Source organism: Salmo trutta, unplaced genomic scaffold, assembly GCF_901001165.1.
Source record: "Salmo trutta unplaced genomic scaffold, fSalTru1.1, whole genome shotgun sequence".
Lineage (NCBI taxonomy): Eukaryota > Metazoa > Chordata > Actinopteri > Salmoniformes > Salmonidae > Salmo > Salmo trutta.
The window spans coordinates 8220665-8240900 of record NW_021822911.1 but is presented as its reverse complement, the minus strand read 5'-3'; the positions used below and the strand labels follow the sequence as shown (position 1 = coordinate 8240900).

Here is a 20236-nt window from a genome sequence, read left to right as displayed (position 1 = left end):
GCTGCACTGCTGGAAACAGCTTAGCTCATCATAATCAGTACAACCTTCAAAAAAGTATTTTACACACATAATATGTGCCCATTACAATCTACGCAAGAATCAGAATGCATGATTTGTCACCTAGAATTGAAAACGTGAATAAAACAGTAAATACACAAATAATTACCACACAAAACATTTTCTGACAGTGATTTATTGATACAAATGGCGGTGCAGGCAATCAATCACGTCCCCTCTCACTCCACTCTGAACCGTTCAGTGTTGTTGTTTATGTAACAATCACATTCTGGAATGGAGAGAACGTTCGGACATCACGTGCATAAAAAAATCTCACGCTGAGGCGACCGTTAGAGATATTTGGAACTCACGCATGAGAGGGTTAAAATAAATTCATGTTAGCAGACAATATTAACTAAATACTTACATTTACAAAGACCTGAATGTGTTGATTGATTAGTGCGAATAAAAAAATGTTCACTACATTCCACACTCTGTGTTCTCCTACCCAGGTCTGGTGTTGGAGATCATTCCACACTCTGTGTTCTACTACCCAGGTCTGGTGTTGGAGATCATTCCACACTCTGTGTTCTACTACCCAGGTCTGGTGTTGGAGATCATTCCACACTCTGTGTTCTACTACCCAGGTCTGGTGTTGGAGATCATTCTACACTCTGTGGATCTCCTTACATGTATTTTCTGATGTTTAATCAGACCCCATGAATGAGAGTATCTCTTGTCACATTGATCACAGCTATAAGGCTTCTCTCCTGTGTGTTCTCTGGTGTTGTGTCAGGTTTCTTAGGGAAGCAAAGCTCTTCAAAGTCAGAGCAGTGGTAAGATTTGTCTCCTGTGTGTGTTCTCTGGTGTTGTCAGGTTTCTTAGGGAAACAAAGCTCTTCAAAGTCAGAGCAGTGGTAAGGTGTCTCTCCTGTGTGTGCTCTCTGGTGATACCAGGCTGTTTGACTGAGTAAAACTCTTCCCACACTGATTACAGCTATAAGGTTTCTATCATGTGTGTGTTCTCTGGTGTCTATTCAGGCTGTTTGACTGAGTAAAACTCTTCCCACACTGATCACAGTTATAAGGTTTCTCTCCTGTGTGTGTTCTCTGGTGTCCTTTAAGGTGTTCTATCCGAGAAAACCTTTTCCCACATTGCTCACAGCTATATGGCTGCTCTCCTGTGTGTGTTCTCTGGTGTGATACCAGGTTGCTTGACTGAGTAAAACTCTTGCCACATTGCTCACAGCTATATGGCTGCTCTCCTGTGTGTGTTCTCTGGTGTGATACCAGGTTGCGTGACTGAGTAAAACTCTTCCCACACTGATCACAGCTATAAGGTTTCTCTCCTGTGTGTGTTCTCTGGTGCTCTTTGAGGCGTTCTCCCCGAGAAAAGTTTTTCCCACATTGCTCACAGCTATATGGCTGCTCTCCTGTGTGTATTCTCTGGTGTGATACCAGGTTGCTTGACTGAGTAAAACTCTTGCCACATTGCTCACAGCTATATGGCTGCTCTCCTGTGTGTGTTCTCTGGTGTGATACCAGGTTGCTTGCCTGAGTAAAACTCTTCCCACATTGATCACAGGTGTAAGGCTTCTCTCTTGTGTGTGTTCTCTGGTGTGTTTTCAGATTACTTGAATGAGTAAAACTCTTCCCACATTGATTACATCTATAAGGTTTTTCTCCTGTGTGTACTCGCTGGTGTTTTTTAAGTTCTGATGAAGATTTGAAACGTTTCCCACAGTCAGAGCAGCAGTGAGGTTTCCTTTCTGTGCGTCTCTGCTGGTGTTTCTTGAGGTGTCCTGATGTGGAGAGACTCTTCTCTGCCTCGTCAGCTTCATGATGTTGTTGAGGCTCCCCAGAGGATCCTTGATAGTCCCGTCTCTCTCCTGTATGAACGTCAAAGTCAGAAAGTCAATGTAGTGAATATTTAAATGTTTTTACAAACTTTGACAAATGTCTTGTTTTAGTTTGATTTTGGTCCACCAGCCACTGTAGCAGGCAGATGATAGAATATACCAGCCACTGTAACAGGCAGATGATAGAATATACCAGCCACTGTAACAGGCAGATGATAGAATATACCAGCCACTGTAGCAGGCAGATGATAGAATATACCAGCCACTGTAGCAGGCAGATGATAGAATATACCAGCCACTGTAGCAGGCAGATGATAGAATATACCAGCCACTGTAGCAGGCAGATGATAGAATATACCAGCCACTGTAACAGGCAGATGATAGAATATACCAGCCACTGTAGCAGGCAGATGATAGAATATACCAGCCACTGTAGCAGGCAGATGATAGAATATACCAGCCACTGTAACAGGCAGATGATAGAATATACCAGCCACTGTAGCAGGCAGATGATAGAATATACCAGCCACTGTAGCAGGCAGATGATAGAATATACCAGCCACTGTAACAGGCAGACGATAGAATATACCAGCCACTGTAGCAGGCAGATGATAGAATATACCAGCCACTGATTTTTTACCAGACCAAATATTGTTTTGCCATGACTGATCACACCAAAAATCACAACAACAAGAAACTAATGAGCAGCTTGGCAATGTTTGTTAAACAAGAAATGTAAGTAAGAAGTAATGTGGTATATTGCTCAATGTAATTTACATTTTTGTGACAAGAGTCTTTTAACCAATGTGTTAAAATAATTCATTTAGATACAATAGTAATGATGAACAGTTGTACAAGTGAACATCAAGAATCAACAAAGTGCCTCCATAACACAACACATCACTACACACCACACTGTCCTGACAGATAAACTGCTGATCACTACACACCACACTGTCCTGACAGATAAACTGCTGATCACTACACACCACACTGTCCTGACAGATAAACTGCTGATCACTACACACCACACTGTCCTGCCAGATAAACTGATCACTACACACCATACTGTCCTGCCAGATAAACTGCTTATCACTACACACCACACTGTCCTGCCAGATAAACTGCTGATCACTACACACCACACTGTCCTGCCAGATAAACTGCTGATCACTACACACCACACTGTCCTGCCAGATAAACTGCTGATCACTACACACCACACTGTCCTGCCAGATAAACTGCTGATCACTACACACCACACTGTCCTGCCAGATAAACTGCTGATCACTACACACACTGTCCTGCCAGATAAACTGCTGATCACTACACACCACACTGTCCTGCCAGATAAACTGCTGATCACTACACACCACACTGTCCTGCCAGATAAACTGCTGATCACTACACACCACACTGTCCTGCCAGATAAACTGCTGATCACTACACACCACACTGTCCTGCCAGATAAACTGCTGATCACTACACACCACACTGTCCTGCCAGATAAACTGCTGATCACTACACACCACACTGTCCTGCCAGATAAACTGCTGATCACTACACACCACACTGTCCTGCCAGATAAACTGCTGCCTTATTATTATAGTTCAGGGCTCTACACTGATATGTGTTCCTAAGTTTATATACTGAACAAAAATAGAAACGCAACATGGAAAGTGTTGGTCCCATGTTTCATGCGGGATCGTCTGAGGGAGGGGGGTGCGGAGGAGTATTTCTGTCTGTAATGAAGCCCTTTTGTGTGGAAAACTCATTCTGTTTGGCTGGGTCTTGTGCCCCAATTGACTTTTATGAACTGTAACTCAGTAAAATCTTTTAAATTGTTGCATGTTAAAATGTATGGAAAACAAAACCACTGCTGCTTTAAAACCACGTGTGTGTTCATCAGTTCAACAACTGCAGGGTTTGTGCCCCGTTATTAAATATTAGTATTTACTGGTGTTAATCTGACCTTTTGCCTCCTCTCCTTCCTCTTTCACTCCATAAACTGCATCCTCCTCCTCTTTCACTCTGAACGCATCTTCTTTCTTCACTGAAACGTCTTTCTCTTCTTCTTTCACTGTAACAGCCTCACCCTCTACTCCTTGTTTTACTGTAACATCCTCCTCTTCCTTCTCCTCTTTCACGACAATGTTCAGCCCCAGAGCTTCTTTCTCCGTCCAACAGACCTCCTCTTCTTTAACAGGAGGGGAGTAGTTTAGGGAGCTCATGTTCGGGGATGTTAGCTAGCTAGCTATCATTAGCAACCAGGCTAATGCTAACTTAACCAGCCAGCTACTATAGCTGACTAATAAAAAATAACGTAATATTAAATTAAATAGGTTAACAAATAGATACGACAGAAGTGTGTCTAAAACACAGTAGGTAATATACACCGAAAGCGTATAAACAGCTTGAATCTTTCGGCTATGTTGGCTAGCAAGCTACCGAGGTGGTTGACGAGCTGTTTATGAAGAACCGTCCACTAGATTATACGTCACGCTGCAGCATCGCCTGAAAGACGCACATCGCCGTCTGCTGACTGGAGGGAAACGCAGTTGAGGATCACATTTTATTTTCAGACAAAGATTATCTTACATGGATTTAATTAAATAATACTATTGAGACATACAAAGACAGGAATGTGGTGATTGATTAGTGAGAATAAAAAATGTTTACTACAGCACATTTAAGGCAGTTTCATTCAGTCAAACAACATAGAAATAAGTAGCCAGGTACTGTAGGTCTATACTGCTCCTACATGGTGTAACAATACATCATGTAGATGTATATAATGAACAGACTAGGTCTATACTGCTCCTACATGGTGTAACAATACATCATGTAGATGTATATAATGAACAGACTAGGTCTATACTGCTGCTACATGGTGTAACAATACATCATGTAGATGTATATAATGAACAGACTAGGTCTATACTGCTCCTACATGGTGTAACAATACATCATGTAGATGTATATAATGAACAGACTAGGTCTATACTGCTCCTACATGGTGTAACAATACATCATGTAGATGTATATAATGAACAGACTAGGTCTATACTGCTCCTACATGGTGTAACAATACATAATGTAGATGTATATAATGAACAGACTAGGTCTATACTGCTCCTACATGGTGTAACAATACATCATGTTGATGTATATAATGAACAGACAAGGTCTATACTGCTCTTACATGGTGTAACAATACATCATGTAGATGTATATAATGAACAGACTAGGTCTATACTGCTCCTACATGGTGTAACAATACATCATGTAGATGTATATAATGAACAGACTAGGTCTATACTGCTCCTACATGGTGTAACAATACATCATGTAGATGTATATAATGAACAGACTAGGTCTATACTGCTCCTACATGGTGTAACAATACATCATGTAGATGTATATAATGAACAGACTAGGTCTATACTGTTCCTACATGGTGTAACAATACATAATGTGGGGCTTTAAAGCGATGCTGTTGGTGTGACGTATAATGTAGTGGACGGAACGCTTCTTTCAACAGCAGCAACAGTTATTCAGCCACCTCGGTAGCTTGCTAGACAAAATAGCCAAACCAATAAAGCTCTTTAGACGCTTTAGTGTATATTAGACACTGTGTTTTAAAACCACTTCTGTCGTCTAGTTAGTTATCAGATTTAATTTCATATTTACGGTGTTGTTGTTATTATTCAGCTAGCGGGCTGGTTAAGTTAGCATTAGCCTAGCTAGCTAACATCTCCGACCATGAGTTCACTAAGCTACTCTCCTCCTGTTAAAGAAGAGGTCTGCTGGACGGAGAAAGAAGCTCTCGTCAAAGAGGAGGAGGAAGAGGAGGCTGTTTCAATACAAAAACAAGTAGAGGGTGAGGCTGTTAACGTGAAAGAAGAAGAGAAAGACGTTTCAGTGAAAGAAGAGGAAGACGCGTTCAGAGTGAAAGAGGAGGAGGATGTTACAGTAAAAGAAGAGGAAGACACGTTCAGAGTGAAGGAGGAGGAGGATGCAGTTTTTGGAGTGAAAGAGGAGGGGGAGATGACTGTCACATCGAAGAAGGAAGAAGAGGAAGAATCTGGATATATGGGCTCGGTTTCCCAAACGCATGTTAAGGCATCAAATGGTTCTAACGATGAACGGGCCCTGATTAACACTAGTAAGTACTGCCTTCAAAACAGAGGCACAAACTCTGCAGTTGTTGAACTGATGTGTGGTGTTAAAGGGGAAATATGCAATAGCTATATCCATATTGTGACTTTTAAATTATTTATTTATAGCCATTGATTCTTGAAGAATATAACACATGTCTCATGAGCTTAGTTCAACTGTTGTTCCCCATCAGAACCACAAATAAGCTTTTTTTACTCCAACGTCTAGAAAGAATGTAAATGTAAAAACACTGTATAGCCTCAACATGGTTAAAACTATAATGTTGATTTCATGGATGGTCAGTCCTTGCATCCATAGGTCTGTCTGTAGTTACATTTCTCCAACCCCATAATCATCTTATAATCAAACTAGTGGTGGAATGACAACTTTGTTATTGTTTGAACTGCAGATTGCTGGGTTGTGTGGGTTTTTTAAACAGCAACAAAATGGCTGCCCAGAGGCTTGGTTTGGTAAACAGCTGAGGGATGGGGGAAGAAGTGTAACCACTCTCAAATTCATAGAGAAAGCTATTGTAGCAACCGTAACCCAACACCTAGCGACCTCTTCAAGAAGTTCAGACATCTTGGCGTAACAGTTATAAGGTGTTGGCTTGACAGTCGCTGGACCCAGGTTTGAGTTCAGCTCAGGGCTACCCACTGAATTCACTACACTATGAATACAAAGACTGGCCATCCATGATGTCATAATGATAGTTTAACCAGGTTACTAGGATATATAGTATATTCTAGAATTCATCCATGATGTCATAATGATAGTTTAACCAGGTTACTAGGATATATAGTATATTCTAGAATTCATCCATGATGTCATAATGATGGTTTAACCAGGTTTCTAGACTATATAGTATATTCTAGAATTCATCCATGATGTCATAATGATAGTTTAACCAGGTTTCTAGGCTATATAGTATATTCTAGAATTCATCCATGATGTCATAATGATAGTTTAACCAGGTTTCTAGGATAAATAGTATATTCTAGAATTCATCCATGATGTCATAATGATAGTTTAACCAGGTTTCTAGGCTATTTAGTATATTCTAGAATTCATCCATGACGTCATAATGATAGTTTAACCAGGTTACTAGGCTATATAGTATATACTAGAATTCATCCATGATGTCATTATGATAGTTTAACCAGGTTTCTAGGCTATATAGTATATTCTAGAATTCATCCATGATGTCAAAATTATTGTTTTAAACAGATTGAGGCTATATAGTATATGATATATATATATATATAGTATATATATATATATATATATAGTATATATATTTACACCATTTTAAAGATACACTTCTCCTTAATCCAACCACGTTGTCCGATTTCAAAAAAAGTTTTTACGGCGAAAGCAAAACATTCGATTATGTTAGGACAGTTCCTAAAAAATAAAAGCCACACAGCCATTTTCCAAGCAAGGACAGGCGTCACAAAAACCAGAAATACAGCTAAATTTAAGCACTACCCTTTGAAGATCTTCATCAGATGGCACTCATAGGACTTCATGTTACACAATACATGTATTTTTTGCTCGATAAAGTTCATATTTATATCCAAAAAACCCATTTTACATTGGCCCGTAATGTTCAGAAATGCTTTTCCTCCGAAAACTTCCGGTGAATGAGCACATCAATTTATAGAAATACTCATCATAAGCGTTGATAAAATATTAAACTGTTATTCAAAGAATTATAGATAAACATCTCCTTAATGCAACCGCTGTGACAGATTTTAAAAAAGCTTCACGGGAAAGCACACTTTGCAATAATCTGAGTACAGCGCTCAAAAAACATCAGGCAATACAGATACCCGCCATTTTGGAGTCATCTAAAATCATAAATAGCATTATAAATATTCACTTACCTTTGATGATCTTCATCAGAATGCACTCCCAGGAATCCCAGGTCCACAATAAATGTTGTTTTGTTCGATAAAGTCCATCATTTAAGTCCTTTTTGTTAACGCGTTCAGTAAGCTACTCCAAATGTAGGAAGCGCGCAGAAAATTTCACGACGAAAAGTCAAAAAAAGTTATATTTACGTTCGTAGAAACATGTCAAACGATGTATAGCATCAATCTTTAAGGCCTTTTTAACATAAATCTTCAATAATATTCCAACCGGACGATTCAAAATGTCTTCAAAAATGTAATGGAACACAGCTACCTCTCACGTGAAAGCGCACAACTGAGGCCAAGTCATTCTCTCAGTCATATCACTCCAGGAGCTCTTGTTCATTCTCTGTTCACTGCAAAAGCCTGAAACAACGTTCTAAAGACTGTTGACATCTAGTGGAAGCCTTAGGAAGTGCAAAATTAACCCTAAGTCACTGTATATCAAATAGGCCCAGTCTTGAAAAACTACAAACCACTTCCTGGTTGGATTTTTTCTCAGGTTTTTGCCTGCCATATGAGTTCTGTTATACTCATAGACATCATTCAAACAGTTTAGAAACGTCAGAGTGTTTTCTATTCAAATCTACTAATAATATGCATATCCTACCTTCTGGGCCCGAGTAGCAGGCAGTTTAATTTGGGCACGTTATTCATCTGAATTTCCGAATACTACCCCCTGTCACCAAAAAGTTAATAAACAGATCACTGACCATTTTGAATCCCACCGCACCTTCTCCGCTGATCCGGTTTCCGAGCTGGTCACGGGTGCACCTCAGCCACGCTCAAGGTACTAAACGATATCATAACCGCCATCGATAAAAGACAGTACTGTGCAGCCGTCTTCATCGACCTGGCCAAGGCTTTCGACTCTGTCAATCACCATATTCTTATCGGCAGACTCAACAGCCTTGGTATCTCAAATGACTGACTCGCCTGGTTCACCAACTACTTCTCAGAGTTCAGTGTGTCAAATCGGAGGGCCTGTTGTCCGGACCTCTGGCAGTCTCTATGGGGGTACCACAGGGTTCAATTCTCGGACCGACTCTTTTCTCTGTATATACCCACGATGTTGCTCTCGCTGCGGGTGATTCCTTGATCCACCTCTACGCAGACGACACCATTCTGTATACATCTGGCCCTTCTTTGGACACTGTTAACAAACCTCCAAACGAGCTTCATTGCCATACAACTCTCCTTCCGTGGCCTCCAACTGCTCTTAAACACTAGTAAAACTAAATGTATGCTCTTCAACCAATCGCTGCCCGCACCCGCCCGCCCGACTAGCATCACTACTCTGGACGATTCTGATTTAGAATATGTGGACAACTACAAATACCTAGGTATCTGGTTAGACTGAAACTCTCCTTCCAGACTCATATTAAGCATCTCCAATCCAAAATTAAATCTAGAATCGGCTTCCTATTTCGCAACAAAGCTACCTTCACTCACGCTGCCAAACATACCCTCGTAAAACTGACCATCCTACCGATCCTTGACTTCAGTGATGTCATTTTCAAAATAGCCTCCAACACTCGACTCAGCAAACTGGATGCAGTCTATCACAGTGACATCCGTTTTGTCACCAAAGCCCCATGTAGCACCCACCACTGGGCCCTGTATGCTCTCGTCGGCTGGCCCTCGCTACATATTAGTCGCCAAACCCACTGGCTCCAGGTCATCTATAAGTCTTTGCTAGGCCGCCTTCACTCACTGGTCACCATAGCAACACCCACCCATAGCACGCGCTCCAGGAGGTATATCTCACTGGTCATCCCCAAAGCCAACACCTACATTGGCCGCCTTTCCTTCCAGTTCTCTGCTGCCAATCACTGGAACGAATTGCAAAAATGTCTGAAGTTGGAGACTTATATCTCCCTCGCTAACTTTAAGCATCAGCTATCTGAGCATCTTACCGATCGCTGCAGCTGTACACAGCCCATCTGTAAATAGCCCATCCAACTGCCTACCTCATCCCCATGTTTTTATTTACTTTTCTTGCTCACACCAGTATTTCTAACTATGTGTTTCTAACTATGTGTCACACTGCTTTGCTTTATCTTGGCCAGGTCGCAGTTGTAAATGAGAACTTGTTCTCAACTGGCCACCTGGTTAAATAAAGGTGAATAATAGTCACATGTTCAACTATCATCAGCTGATCCAGGAAATAATTTTCTGAATGCCAGTCAAATGACAAACATCACGACATATGTGAGGTTTGGGTACTACAGTAGGTCTATGTTATTGTTAGGTGAAGTTATGGGCCAATTTGGCAAACACTTAGTGTACAAACCCCTCATTGTCAGGCTGATGGAAAAGCCAAAGAGCATTTTACTGTTTGAAGTGTTTTTTAAGTATAAAGCGGTTGATTTGCGATGATGACACAACCATTATATTAAACAGAACATTAAAACGAGCCTTACAATTATAATCCAAAGTAGTGTGAAATGAACTCATAACCAACCTGGGTTTTTTCACATTCAGAATACGTTGTGAAAAACTCAAATCTTTGCTCACCATTTTTGCTCCAGGCAGATATAGTACATCCATAACTAGTGGTTTCCTCATTAGCAGATATACTACATCCATAACTAGTGGTTTCCTCATTACCAGATATACTACATCCATAACTAGTGGTTTCCTCATTACCAGATATACTACATCCATAACTAGTGGTTTCCTCATTAGCAGGGAGGAGTTTCTGTAACCAAATTGTGTGTGCTATAATTTGCATATAAATTCATAAAAAATCCTACAATGTGATTTTCTGGATTTTCTTTCTCATTTTGTCTGTCATAGTTGAAGTGTACCTATGATGAAAATTACAGGCCTCTCTCATCTTTTTAAGTGGGAGGACTTGCACAATTGGTGGCTGACTAAATACTTTTTTGCCCCACTGTATATATATCCATACACGCATGCATACATATACACATATTTACATACACATACCTATATAGACATAGATACTTTTTTAAAGAATATACCTTTATTCTTATTCCCTGCAAACCCTACCACCGATCGCCCAATTGGAGTAAACTAAGAAACACATCGGCTTTTACCTTCAATTTATTCATCTTATACACATTTTACAGACACAGTCTAATTTACAATAGTTATTTTTTGTTTGTTTTTAGTCCTTCCTCTATTTCTGATGTCCATCCAGTTTGATTTATATTTGTAACTGTGCTATATCACAAAGGTTCTGAACCTATATATATATTTTACAGACCCCGTATGTTTTACATTGTTTATCTTGTTATTAGTCCCACCCTTCAGCTCCATTCAACCCCTCCCATCTATCCATCAACATCATCCATTTCGGATTTCTATTTGCCATATATTTTTCAACTGTGCTATGATGCTTCACAAAACAATTGAACCTTTCTATTCACATAGCTTCTACAGATTGTAAATTACAAATACATTTTTTTGCTAAAATAATTATTATATTATTGATTGATTGACTATGGCTTTTCAAATCACCCAGTACTGCTATCTGCAGCGTTAGTTCTAGGCAAATGTTGCAATTTTTCAGCCATTCCTGGACCTGTGATCAAAAACGAGCTACATATGGACAATACTAAAATAAATGATCTAATGACTCTGCCTCCTCACAGCAGAATCTGCAGAGCTGGGAAGATTGTATCCCCCATATATATAACATTCTATTAGTTGCAAGAATTTTGTATAGTAATTTAAATGGAAAAATTCAAAGTTTTGAATCCGGCGTTGTTTTGCGTATCAATTCATAAACCATGTGCCATGGAATGGGCACATCGAAAATCTCTTCCCAACTATTTTCCAATTTATATGGCACAGCTATCAGTTTTTTGGTCCTTAACCTCTCTTGGGTAGGGGGCAGTATTTTCACGGCCGGATGAAAAACGTACCCAAATTAAACGGCCTACTACTCGGGCCCAGGAACTGGAATATAAATATTATTAGTAGATTTGGATAGAAAACACTCTGAAGTTTCTAAAACTGTTTGAATGATGTCTGTGAGTATAACAGAACTCATATGGCAGGCAAAAACCTGAGAAGAATCTAACCAGGAAGTGAGAATTCTGGTGCTTGTAGTCCTTTCAAGTCATTGCCAATCAAACACACGGTGAGTTAGGGTTCATTTTGCACTTCCTATGGCTTCCACTAGATGTCAACAGTCTTTAGAAAGTTGTTTGAAGCGTCTACGATGAACAGAGACCGAATGAGAAGCCTGGGAAGTTTGTCACCCAGAGAATGACATCACTTCATTGGGGCGCGTTCACGAGAGAGGATGTTCCGTTCCAAAACCTTTTTCAAGACACAGGAACCGTCCGGTAATATGTTTGACATGTTTGAACAAACGTAAATACATTTTTTTTTAACTTTCATCGTCACATTTTCGCCGTGCTTCCGACATTTTGAGTAGCTGAACTGAACGCGCGAACAACAAGGAGCTATTTGCATATAAATTATGGATTTTATCGAACAAAACAACATTTGTTGAGTACCTGGGATTCCTGGAAGTGCCTTCTGATGAAGATCATCAAAGGTAAGTGAATATTTCTAATACTATTTATTAATTTAGTTGACTCCAACATGGCGGCTATCTGTATCGCCTAGTGTATTTTTCTGAGCACAGTACTCAGATTATTGCAAAGTGTTATTTCCCAGTAAAGTTATTTGAAATCTGGCAATGCGGTTGCATTCAGGAAATGTTAATCTATAATTCTTTGAATGACAGTTTAATATTTTATGAAGGTTTTTGAATAGTATTTTTGTCAATTGTAGCGCTGATTCACCGGCAGTTTTGGAGGCTAAATATTTTCTGAACTTCACGCGCCACTGTAAAATGCTGTTTTTGGATATAAATATGAACTTGATAGAACAAAAAATGCATATTTTGTGTAACATGATGTCCTAGGAGTGTCATCTGATGAAGATTGTCAAAGGTTAGTGCTTCATTTTAGCTGGTTTTCTGCTTTTGGATGGCTACCGTTGCTTTGAAAACGCTAAGAAAATGGCTGTTTTGTTACTCTGTTGCTGTGGTGGTATCCTAACATAATGTAATGTAATGTTTTGCTTTCCCTGTAAAGCCTTTTTGAAATCGGACAACGTGGTTCGATTCAGGAGATGTTTATCTATAATTCTTTGAATAACAGTTTAATATTTTATCAAGGTTTTTGAATAGTATATCTGTAAATCGTAGTGCTGATTCACCGGCAGTTTTGGAGGCAAAATATTTTCTGAACGTCACGCGCCAATGTAAAATGCTGTTTTTATATATAAATATGAACTTTATCGAACAAAAAAATGCATGCATTGTATAACATAATGTCCTAGGAGTGTCATCTGAGGAAGATCGTCAAAGGTTAGTGCTTCATTTAGCTGTGTTTTGGGTATTTGTGATGCATGCTAGTTGCTTAGAAAATGGCTGTGTGGTTATTGTGTCGACGTACTCTCCTAATATAATCTAATGTTTTGCTTTCGCTGTAAAGTCTTTTGGAAATCGGACAACGTGGTTCGATTTCCCGAGAGAGGTTAAATGAAATTGGTTTATGTTTTTATTTATCACACTTTTCTTTAACCATTTATGTTCTTTAAAACAGGGCCGACATACAAGTTCCTTACTTTTTTCCTCTTCTACTTGCCTCTTCCATTTTTGTGGTTATGCTGCAATTAATTCGTTGTAATTTTGGGTAGAGCAGACATTTCCATATGTCTGTGTTAGCTGCACGTGTGACATCACTCCACCAGTCCTATTTATAATATAATTCACTAAAATTATACATTTTTTTAAATGTCTTTGAAAAATACAGTTTTTTAAAATAAATTATTGTATTTGAATTTAACCACAATATTTGTTGTATTATTTGTTGTATTATTTGTTTCAGGTGGATTAAACTGAAATTGCAACCAACTTTCTAAGGCTTGTTTAAAAAAATAAAGATATTTTGGAGATTATTTACTTTTCAAACAACCGAAAGTGGGCAGGTGTAATCTGAATAAAGGGAATAAGGCCCTTCTTGAACATAGGATGAGACATTTGTACCAATTTACTAGAAAACCAGTTTGGATTTAAATATAACTTTGGTATGACTGATGCCTTTAGTGAGGTCTAATGCTTCAATATTTAATAATTTCTGCCCTCCGAATGCATATTCGTTATATAAATAGGCCCTATTAATTTTATCTGGCTTGCCATTCCAAATAAAATGGAATCTTTTTTGTTCATATAATTTAAAAAGCAGGTCACTAGGTGTAGGCAAAACCATAAGCAAATGGGTAAACTGTGATATGATTAAAGAGTTAATCAGGGTGATTTTTCCACAAATAGACAGGTATTTTCCTTTCCATGGTAGCAAGATCTTATCTGTTTTTGCTAACTTTCTATAAAAATTTATTGGAGTGACTACATGGTAATGTAAAATTTGCATTTTTTTGTGATCCAATACGTAGTATCATATCACTTATCATAATTTGGTTTTAATCCAGAGAGGATAGCAAAAGTATCTAGATCCTCTATGAAGCCGTAGAGAGACTCTAATTGTGGTTTTAAAAGAACATGAATCATTGGCGTACAATGACACCTTGGTTTTTAAGCCACGGATTTCTAATCCCTTAATATTATTGTTTGATCTAATCTTAACAGCTAACATTTCAATGGCAATAATAAATAAATATGCCGATAGTGGACAACCTTGTTTTACTCCTCTAGATAGTTTAAAACTTTCTGAGATGTAGCCATTATTTACTACTTTACACCTAGGGTTACTATACATAACTTTAACCCATTTTATAAGAGATTCTCCAAAATTGAAATATTCTAGGCATTTATATATAAACTCCAGTCGTACTCTATCCATAGCCTTTTCAAAAACAGCTATGAAAACCAGGCCTGGTGTCCCTGATATTTCTTGACTGTCTTAATTTTCAAATTAAAGACGTCAATTGTTGTACAACTTCATGGGTATGATCTGGACATCACCTTTTACCTCAAATAAACAGTGGATTTCTGCTGTTGTGGGCCTTTAACCATCTGTCTGACTTTGTTGTTCACACAGGAGAGAGACGTGACTATCGTGGATCCTCTGTGGAGCCTCAACAACATCATGATGCTGACGAGGCAGAGAAGAGTCTCTCCAGATCAGAACTCCTCAAGAAACACCAGCAGAGACCCACAGGGAAGAAATCTCACTGCTGCTCTGACTGTGGGAAAAGATTCAACTCTTCATCAAACCTTAAAATACATCAAAGAATTCACACAGGAGAGAAATCATACGGCTGTGATCAATGTGGGAAGAGTTTTACTCTGCTACAAACCCTGAAATCACACCAGAGAACACACACAGGAGAGAAACCTTATAGCTGTGATCAATGTTGGAAGAGTTTTACTACATCTAGCAATCTAACTATGCACCAGAGAACACACACAGGAGAGAAACCCTTTAGCTGTGATCAATGTGGGAAGAGTTTTACTACATCTAGCTATCTAACTATACACCAGAGAATACACTCTGGAGAGAAACCTTTTGGCTGTGATCAATGTGGGACGAGTTTTTCTCAGCTAAGCACCCTGATAGGACACCAGCGGGTACACATAGGAGAGAAACCTTTTAGCTGTGATCAATGTGGGAAGGGTTTTACTACATCTAGTTGTCTAACTATACACCAGAGAATACACACAGGAGAGAAACCTTATGGCTGTGATCAATGTGGGAAGAGTTTTACTCAGCTAAGCAACCTGATAGTACACCAGCGGACACACACAGGAGAGAAACCTTATAGCTGTGATCACTGTGGGAAGAGTTTTACTACATCTAGCTGTCTAACTATACACCAGAGAACACACACAGGAGAGAAACCTTATGGCTGTGATCACTGTGGGAAGAGTTTTATTGGGCTACAAACCCTGAAATCACACCAGAGAATACACACTGGAGAGAAACCTTTTAGCTGTGATCAATGTGAGAAGAGTTTTACTACATCTAGCTGTCTAACTAAACACCAGAGAACACACACAGGAGATAAATCTTATGGCTGTAATCAATGTGGGAAGAAATACTCTGATAAAAGATATCTGATTAAACATCAGAAAATACATACATGAAGGAGTTGTTTCATGATATCAATGATTTAACGTCACAATGTAGAATGTTTTAACATTGTAGTAGGAGTATATTAATGATGTCACAATGTAGAATGTTTTAACATTGTAGAAGGAGTATTTGAATGATGTCACAATGTAGAACCCTAAACGTTTGCCCCCTGTTCTATTGATTTCAACATGATATGGATATTAGCCTCAGGGGAAAATCCAGGCTCTGAAATGGAAGAGTTACTATTTATGAGATTTAATAAAAAGTGACAAAAAAAATGTATTACACTTACCACGTTGGTGACCCACTGGAATCAAAATGCAACACTTCAAAATGTTTAGGTTTTCAGTATATCCCAAACTCTTGGTTATTGATTTGGACACCTTACAACGGTAACTGTTTAGACATTGCGCTATTCCTATTTAGCAAAATGTAATTCAAAAGACGTTGAAAATAAGACTATGCCAGATGTCCAATATATGTTCGGTTGTAGTTGAAAGTGAAAGTTGAAAAGATGTCTTTTCTGGTCGTTTTGTCAATGACTTGAAAACAACTTCATTTCAACGTGCTTGCAGCCTATACACATGGACGCAGTATAATAAATTGGTCTATAATCAATTTTATTAACAATCCTACATCACTCCAGTATTTCTTCACAACATTCAAGTGCTAATTGTCTTTATTCCACTACTGAAGAAGCATGACTCAAATCACCTCATATTTCAAACATCCAGCCTGACAAGAGATACGTTTTATTATTTCATGCCTCACCCTTGTTAATTATTGCCAATACATATTAACAAAGGGGTGTACATTTGGTTTGATATTTAATATTTACAATTCATGTAACATTTAGTAATCATAATTATTTATGCAACCAACTGACAATTTTTGGGTACAATTATATTGACATTGTTGTCCTGCTTTTAGAATATCAGGGTTCATTCTCAGATGTGCCAACCCAAATGTACTAGAGCATGACATTGGGGACTGGGCCCGATCCAACAACATGCCTATCGAGATATTGCAGGAGTTTGCTCTTGAAATCAGACATGACTAATACAATTTGATTTGATTTTTGTTTGGGCTTGTTCCAACGGGACGAGAGTTCTAGAAGCTAGTGAGTTTTAGGAAGACGAGAGTTCTAGAAGCTAGTGAGTTTTAGGAAGACGAGAGTTCTAGAAGCTAGTGAGTTTTAGGAAGACGAGAGTTCTAGAAGCTAGTGGGATTTAGAAAGAGGAGAGTTCTAGAAGCTAGTGAGTTTTAGGAAGACGAGAGTTCTAGAAGCTAGTGAGTTTTAGGATTCTATTGAAGAAAAAGGAGAAAAATTATATGATTGTATATTATTATTTAGAAGTACGTGTTTTTTGTTGTTTTTAATTGTTGACAGCCAGTAGACACCATGTTAGTATTGAAGAAGGTGAAGCGTTGTAGTTGATTATAATGTGAAATGGAAGTTGTTTTCTGTTGGTGGTGAGCAAACTTGTCCATCAAAAATATAGGATATATTTGTTGTCATAAGGGGGAAGGTGTTACAGGCTTTGGTTTTTCCATTTATGTTTTGAGGTTGGACTTTAGCACGTCTAGCTCGTTAGCACGTCTAGCTCGTTAGCACGTCTAGCTCGTCAGCACGTCTAGCCCGTCAGCACGTGTAGCTCGTTAGCACATAGGACGCACTGATTGGTGTCACCTCGTTAGTCAGTATGTGTTACACCTGTGCTGGCTTGTCCATCTCGTTAGTGGGAAGGTGTTTCACCTGAGCTGGTCCAGGTTCTATTTAAGAGTGTCTGGTCCAGTGCTCCAGTTGTCTTGATACATGTGGAGAGTCAACACCTTTAGTTGCGCTACCTTTTTGGTTTGCTTCCTGTCTTTAAGTTTGTTGTGGGTTTTTCTTTTGTTTGCCTCTTCTTGGGCAGATTTAGTGGGTCTCATGGTGGGTGTCTTTTAGGTTCCAGTTGTTGTTACTAGTCAACTTTCAGTAGACACCCCCATAGTGTCTATCAGAACCCCTCCTAAAACCCCACCTGTTTAGTTGTGGTTGTTGTCAGTGACTCTTTGTTAGTTCCCTCTTCTATTTGAGCAACATTTGAGATTTTTCCTGCTGGGGAACGTAACAACAAACAATGTAGTAAAACAAGCTGGTATTTTGGGTTGGATATTGCGTCCAATTAATATTTTAATCAATGGCATTTCCTTAGAATGTTCATTAGTCTTTCAGTTGTTAGTCTTCTGTTTTTTTATCCTCTTATGTTTGTTGTGTACTAAAGTCTTCCCTGTGGCTCAGTTGGTGTGCAACGCCAGGGTTGTGGGTTCGTATTCCCACGGGAGGCCAGTACAAAAAAAAATGCATGCATTCAAGTCGCTCTGGATAAGAGCGTCTGCTAAATGATTAAAATGTAAATGTAATAAATATTTCTGTTTATTTTCATTGTTTCTTTTCCCTGTGAAGCCATTGCGTTGCATCCATGTCTGAAATGTGCTGTATAAATAAAGCTTAATTTGATTTGAACATGATGTAAAACAAATGAACCCGATGACTGACCATGTCCATCTTAGTATGATAAACAGTATCAATCCCACTTTTCCAGCCTGCTGAAGGCGTGGTGGAGTGGTAAACACCACCCCCGGCTCTACCAGGGGCTTGAGGTGGTCTCCCACAGCTCTGATTATGTCATGTTCTGTGGCCTTGCTGTTCCATTTCTTGACTGTCCCTGCAACACAGAAACACATTTAGTCATATTATATAAAACACTCAAAGTAATGGATATGGAGCATCTATGGCCTCAGTTACACCTGGCACCTAAATGTGACTTCTGTCATCTGATAACTCCAAACTTCATTAGGTTCAGATCTACCAGGATGGGCCTTTGACATCGTCTGGATGCAGCCAGGCCACTGAATATGCATCAGCAATGTAAAGAGATGGCGTGAAGGAGTGGGGAAAGGTACATTTGACACAAATGACCTTCATAATATCAAAGAACAAATGTGTGTGTCTGAGGGGAAATTAACTTTCATACAGCCAAAAGGGGTGAGATATTACACCAATATCAGTGGACAATTTGCACTAATGTAAATAAACATGGATGATGGAACATATTCCCTTTAGCTGACGTGATGAACCACTAAGGGGACATAAATATTTACCATCTAAACCATGTGTGACCTCTCTGGCTGTAGAAGTGTTCTTCCTAACCAGTCCCTCAACAGCTCTCTGACTGAGCTCCACCCTCACTGGGTCTTCAGAGGAGAGGAAGGCTGAGGAGGGATGGAAGGATGAATGGATCAGTCAGTCAATAAAGTGTAGAGCTGCTGTCTGACAAAATCACTATTTTAGTAGTTTATTAAAGTAAATAAGGCTTTATGACGGCTGAATACCAACTATCAATCACTTAGATCATGTATTTTCAGGTAGAGATACATCCTTGGGACGTCCCTAGCCCGTTGAAGTTGACATTTAAAATGGTTTAGGTAGGGGTTAAGGTTAGGGTTTAGGGTAGGGATGTCCCAAGGATCCCAGATAGCATTGACCATTGTGCATTCTTCTGTCTCTTTTATATAGCAGGTGTAAAAGAAACACAGACAAGACAAGTAGGCATGCAGTGCATTATGGTCATTGTAGTTTAAAAAAATAGCATCTAATTCTGCCAATCTGTATGTGGGGTTGTTAGAGAAGAATGTGATTGTCAACCCTAACAATACATTCTAGCACCTCATCAGGCTCTGTAAAAGTCTCCCATCTATTCCAGGGGACAGCAGAGGAACTTCATCGATTCCACTCCTTCATCAATACAAGCAGTGAACATCTGAAATTCACCCTCACCTTTGATGCGCATGAAACAAGTTACCCGATGGTTGGATGATACTGTTCTCGTCAATCATCTTAAATACTTAAAAACTGGAAATCAACAGGGGACAGCAGAGTGGAACAGGTTTGTTCATTTTTCCCAGAGCCTTATATTAATGTAACTTGTAATGATGGTACTAATGGCGTTAATGATCTTTGTCATTTCCTGTGCTGTGTCACACAGGCTACTGTGTTCCGTTCATGGATGCATTATGGTTACGTTACTGTAGCCTGTTTCGCTGTACAGTGTATGTGCACTTTCCCCAGCTCATGTGGCATGAGTCATGACCGAGTCCTGGCAAATCCATAGTCTAGATTTACTATTAGTTGAAACATTGCCTTCAATGCCATATTATGATCGCTATGTTGCACTCATTGCTAT

The 20236-nt window shown here is 39.1% G+C and overlaps 1 protein-coding gene across 1 annotated transcript; it reads right to left on the bottom strand.

The window, feature by feature from the left end:
* Positions 1–733: 733 nt before the first annotated feature.
* Positions 734–18558, bottom strand: LOC115186450 (gastrula zinc finger protein XlCGF7.1-like). Its single transcript, XM_029746077.1, is given in 2 exon segments — positions 734–1787; positions 18550–18558. Coding segments are annotated over 2 exon segments (894 nt in total). The 3' UTR covers positions 734–902.
* Positions 18559–20236: the final 1678 nt, after the last annotated feature.